Below are 4,710 nucleotides of genomic sequence, written 5' to 3' on the forward strand. Positions count from 1 at the left end.
TGTTCGACTCCTCTTCGGGAACGTCGTCTGTTTGTTTGTGTTTATTATCAACACATGTAGTTCACACGTGGTTATTGCCTGGTACGGCAACGTGGGGATCCTTACACCCCCGGGGCGTAGAAAAAAATAAGCCACTGGATTATTTTTTCGTGGTTGTGCCAGCATGGAATCTGCATATTGGGCACAGTAGACACTGGAAAACACTATAACACTGAAACACAAAATCAAAGTTAAAAAGCACTGGTCACTGATATCACTGTTTGAGATATTATCACATAAGTTTTAAAGTTGAAGTTGAGCACTGACAGTTTGTCCTCTTAAGCTAAGCAGGATCCGTATGGCACGTCATTTCCCTCAAAGGAGAGGCTGTCGAAGCTCTGATGATTACAGTTAATAGTTATAACCACGTCACTGATAGTAATGTCCGCAGTATAGGTTATGAAGTTCGCGCGTCATATGGCGCTATTATACAAATGTTTCTAATATTGGTCTAGTTCTGGCTAGTACTAGTTAATAGATGACAGAACATACTTAGAGAACGGTTAAAGTCATTACATTGATAATTGTAGTCACGGCGGAAAAAGGTTGCCAATCAAAAGTCCTGATTTTCCGAACACTCTGTATATGTAGGTCATTATGTTAGTGACAGTTATATGATACGAAGCAGAGAAGCGAAGATAAAAATGTTATAGCTGGCCTTGTGAAGTTCGTTCGCTCGAAGTCGAAAGAAAATGCTGGCTTGCAATTTTGTTTACTGAAGGAAATTGTATGTATGTATGCTTATTCATATGACAGAATGCAGGTTGGTTAGAAATTATAAGAGTGAAAAAAAAAAAAGACAAGGGATCGTTTGCGATTTGAACACTAAGGTGGGTACTAGATTTGGTCACTTCAAATAGTTAGCTGTATTATAGGTGTATCTTGGTTTCTTCTATTCCATATTTAGTTTTTTTTTCTTTCTTCTTTGCCGCTGAAACGAAGAGTGCGCTTCGCATGTCGCTTGTTTATATCTGCTGAGAGGATGATGATCTTGGTTTTCTCTCTTCTTATCTTATCTTTCCTTCTTCCTAGCTGGTGCGTTCGTCATCATTATCATTGTATATGTATTCTTCGGCTGCATGAAATGGCTTAATCCTTTCAATGGAAATATTCTGTTCTTTCTCCCTGAAATTATGGGGCATGCGAACGCGATAGAGATTATTGTTTAGTTTTGAAATTATTGTAGCCGGTCCGCAGTATCTATCGGTCCATTGTGATGACTCTCCAATTCTTCGAAAGGGAAAGTAAATGAGTACTTTATCTCCAGTGTGAAAAGTTTGTTGTTTATGTCTTCTATCAAAGTACTTCTTTTGTTGTTCGTGAGCCTTCAGTAAGTTATGCCGTGTCTTTTCTCGAAGTTTTACGAGTTGGTCCCGTTCAAGCTGTAGCTGAGGGGTAATATGAAGTTTGCAATCGCTGATGGTCCTGGGTTCGTATCCAAACATGAGAAAGAAGCTGGATTTCTTCGTTCCTAATTGAGCGAAACTATTTAAACCAAAAGTAATATGAGGTAATAACTTTGGCCATGTTTCGTGATTTTGTTGGACGAAAAATTTTAAGGAATTCTGCAGTGTTTTGTTCATAACTTCGACTAGTCCTATGTCTTAATGGTTGAAAGCAGGGCAAAACTTAAATTCAAAGTTATATATCTCTGCTAGTTTTTGAAGTTTCTTCGCTCTGTGCACAGGATGTCTCTCTAGATGAAGGAAACGAAAGGCGCCGAATTTCAGAATTATTTCTTCCAACAAGAATTGTTCAATTGTATCTGCTGTAATCCCATTAACAGCCTTTGTCACTATATAACGTGTACTTGTTTCGATGGCGACTAAAACATATTTTGGTTTTCCTTCTTCGTGCGGATAGGGACCTAAGCCTTCAAACATCCATCGTTCTCCTATATGGCCTATCGGGTGGTGCAGAAGTTCACCTTGTTGTTTTCTGGGTAGTTTTTTCAGGAGTTGGCACTCCCTACAGTTCTTGATTCTGAATGCCAAGTATGATTTCATGTTTGGCATGTAGTATTTGTTAAGGACAGTCTTATATATCTTAGAAAACCCAAAATGAGGAGCTGACGGGTCTTTATGAATATACTCGAACCAATGTCCTGCCAAGCTTTTCAGGATGCACAAAAGATGAAGTAGCCCAAGTTCTGGATGTTTTTGTGTTTGATACAGTATGTTGTCTTTTAATCGAAAATATTTGGCTGCTCTCGTGGTGGAACTTTTAGCCGGTTCTCCCCCTTCTAAAACTGTTATAATATCAGCGTATGCGTCATCCTTACGCTGTTCTTCTCGTAAGTTCTTCAAAGATCCTGAGTATTCTATTTGGAGAATGGGTTCCTCTAATGAATTAGATCTGTATGCATGTAGATCTTCGATTGCCTGATGTGGGTCCATGGGTTCTGAAATATCACTGGTATTTTGCTCTAAGCGGCTAATGATATCAGCCGGATGTTTCTTTCCTTCGATGTGACAGATATCAAAATTATAGTCAGCTAAGAAAAGTCTATAGCGAGTGTATTTTCCTACTCTGTCCGGGTGACTACGTAAAGAGGTTAGACATTTTGCGTCTGTAAACAATTTAAATTTACGATTGAGTTAGAAATATCTAAATTTGCGTAAAGCATATATAATAGCGTATAGTTCTTTTTGCCAAACTGAGCTCTTGATCTCAGTTTTTGTGAGACGTCTGCTACAATAGGATACGATTCTTTCTTCGTTAGTTTTGGGATCAAAACAAGCTAATAGCCCTCCGATCTGGTGAGAGGATGCATCTGTGTTTAGCCTTATCTCTAGCTTTTCGTCGAAATGATAGAGAGAAGAGGCATTCAAAATGTCTTTTTTCAACTTCTCAAATAATTCGTCATGTTTTTCTGTCCATTTAAATTTGGCATTTTTGGTAAGAAGTTGCTGGAAAGGTGCTACCTTGGTCGTGAAGTCCTTGATATGACTTCGTAAATAAGAGCATAGGCCAATAAAGCTCTTAAGTATGCGTTTGGTCGTTGGCTTTTTAAAATTCTTGATCTTCTTAGCGATTTTTGGTGAGATGCTTATCTTCTCTCCGGATACAAGGAATCCTAGAACTGGGAGTTCTCTATATAACAGGTGCGTCTTCTTGGGGTTGGCTCGGAAGTCGTGTTTCCTTAAGTTTTGAAATAAAAGCTCCAAATCTGAAAGTTGTTGTTCCCATGTATAAGAACCGATGACGATGTCATCTGCGAAATTGGTAATGCGTTTAGGTAAGCCGTCTAGTAGCATTTTAATTACTATGGTTAAAGATTGGGAAGAGGAACAATGGCCCATTACGCATCTAAGGAATTTACAACTTTTGCGTGTATGATTTACCTTGAAAGTCATATATTTAGTGCTTTTTGGATGCAATTTTATTTGAAAATACGACTAGGAAATGTCCAAACTTGAAATCAGGTTTTTTCCTTTTAAAACCTGTAAAACGTCCTCTGTATTTTGAAATGGTATGCTTAGGTATTTTGTATAAACATTACATGCCTGGAGGTTCAACACAAGCCTGAAATCTGAACTGTTTGGCTTTTTAATTGCAATTAAAGGTGAGGAGAAATTACTAGTCTGCGTCTCCGTTATGATTTTTGCATCTAACAGCTGTTGTATCTGCTTATCAATTTGATCTCTTATCCCTAATGGAATTGGTGGGGAACGGTGATGGAATGACGCACTTTTATCTATACGAATTTTGTGTTCATATCCTCTAAAATAGCCTATATCCTCTGGGCTGTATGAAAACACATCCCTGTATTTATACAATAAATTGGTTACAGCTATTCGCTGGTATTCTGGTAAATCTGGATTTATATCAAAAAGGTTAATGTTAAAAGATTTAGCAGTTTGCCTTAATCTTTCCTTTATCTCTTCTTGAGTACGAAATTGATGTGTTTTCTTTTCGTCTTCTTCTATTGTAAATGAAAATTCTTCCACGCCCTCCTCTGTATACGCCACTGGTGTACCTTTATTTAATGTTATTATTCGTGACGTGGGATTGAAAATGAGTAATGTAAGGTCGTTACTCGGTACTCTCATGGTCATTGCCTGTAAGCCATATCGGTCTAATAATGATTGCAATGGAGTAATGTAAAATGCAGCGTCATGAATTGTTTCTCTTTGAATCGATACAGGAAAGAAGAAATGTGATTTCGCTGGTATCGTAACTTTACTTGCTGTGATGACGTTTGCATTCCTTTGCAAGTGCAATGAGTGCATAGTGTCTCGTGACATTTCTTCCGATTCTTGCTTTTCTATTGGAAACGTAGGTTTCCTAGTTTTTCTGTATAATGATATAGATTTATTCTCCAAGTCTATTTGAGAGAAAAGTCTTGTGAGAATGTCATTCCCAAAAATCGGATTAAAGTCAGCATCTATGATGCGGAAGTAATGTGAGAAAGTAGTGTTGCCAATTTTAAATTTAATTAAAGCTATTTCTTTTAAAGTTAGAACTTTATTGGCAATGCCCTTGATACGAGTTTGAAATGGTATTAGCGTACACTTTGGGGGTACGTCCCGTCTTGACCATAGACTAAGACTAGAACCAGTGTCTATTATAGCTGGTAGACTGTTTGTACTTATATTAATATTGAGTAACAGTTTATTATTTTCTATTCCCAATCTAACATGTTCACGATGTTCATTATTGGTCGTCTGG

At 37.6% G+C, this 4,710-nt stretch overlaps 1 protein-coding gene across 1 annotated transcript; it reads right to left on the reverse strand.

Moving 5' to 3' along the window:
• Positions 1–1,067: 1,067 nt before the first annotated feature.
• Positions 1,068–1,622, reverse strand: LOC145673980 (uncharacterized). The gene has a single exon (XM_081743801.1). It carries the CDS (start codon positions 1,620–1,622, stop codon positions 1,068–1,070), a length of 555 nt encoding a protein of 184 aa, XP_081599927.1.
• Between the last annotated feature and the right edge of the window lie 3,088 nt (positions 1,623–4,710).

This window comes from Thermobia domestica, chromosome 17 (genome assembly GCF_964235325.1).
Source record: "Thermobia domestica chromosome 17, izTheDome1.hap1.1, whole genome shotgun sequence".
Taxonomy (NCBI): domain Eukaryota; kingdom Metazoa; phylum Arthropoda; class Insecta; order Zygentoma; family Lepismatidae; genus Thermobia; species Thermobia domestica.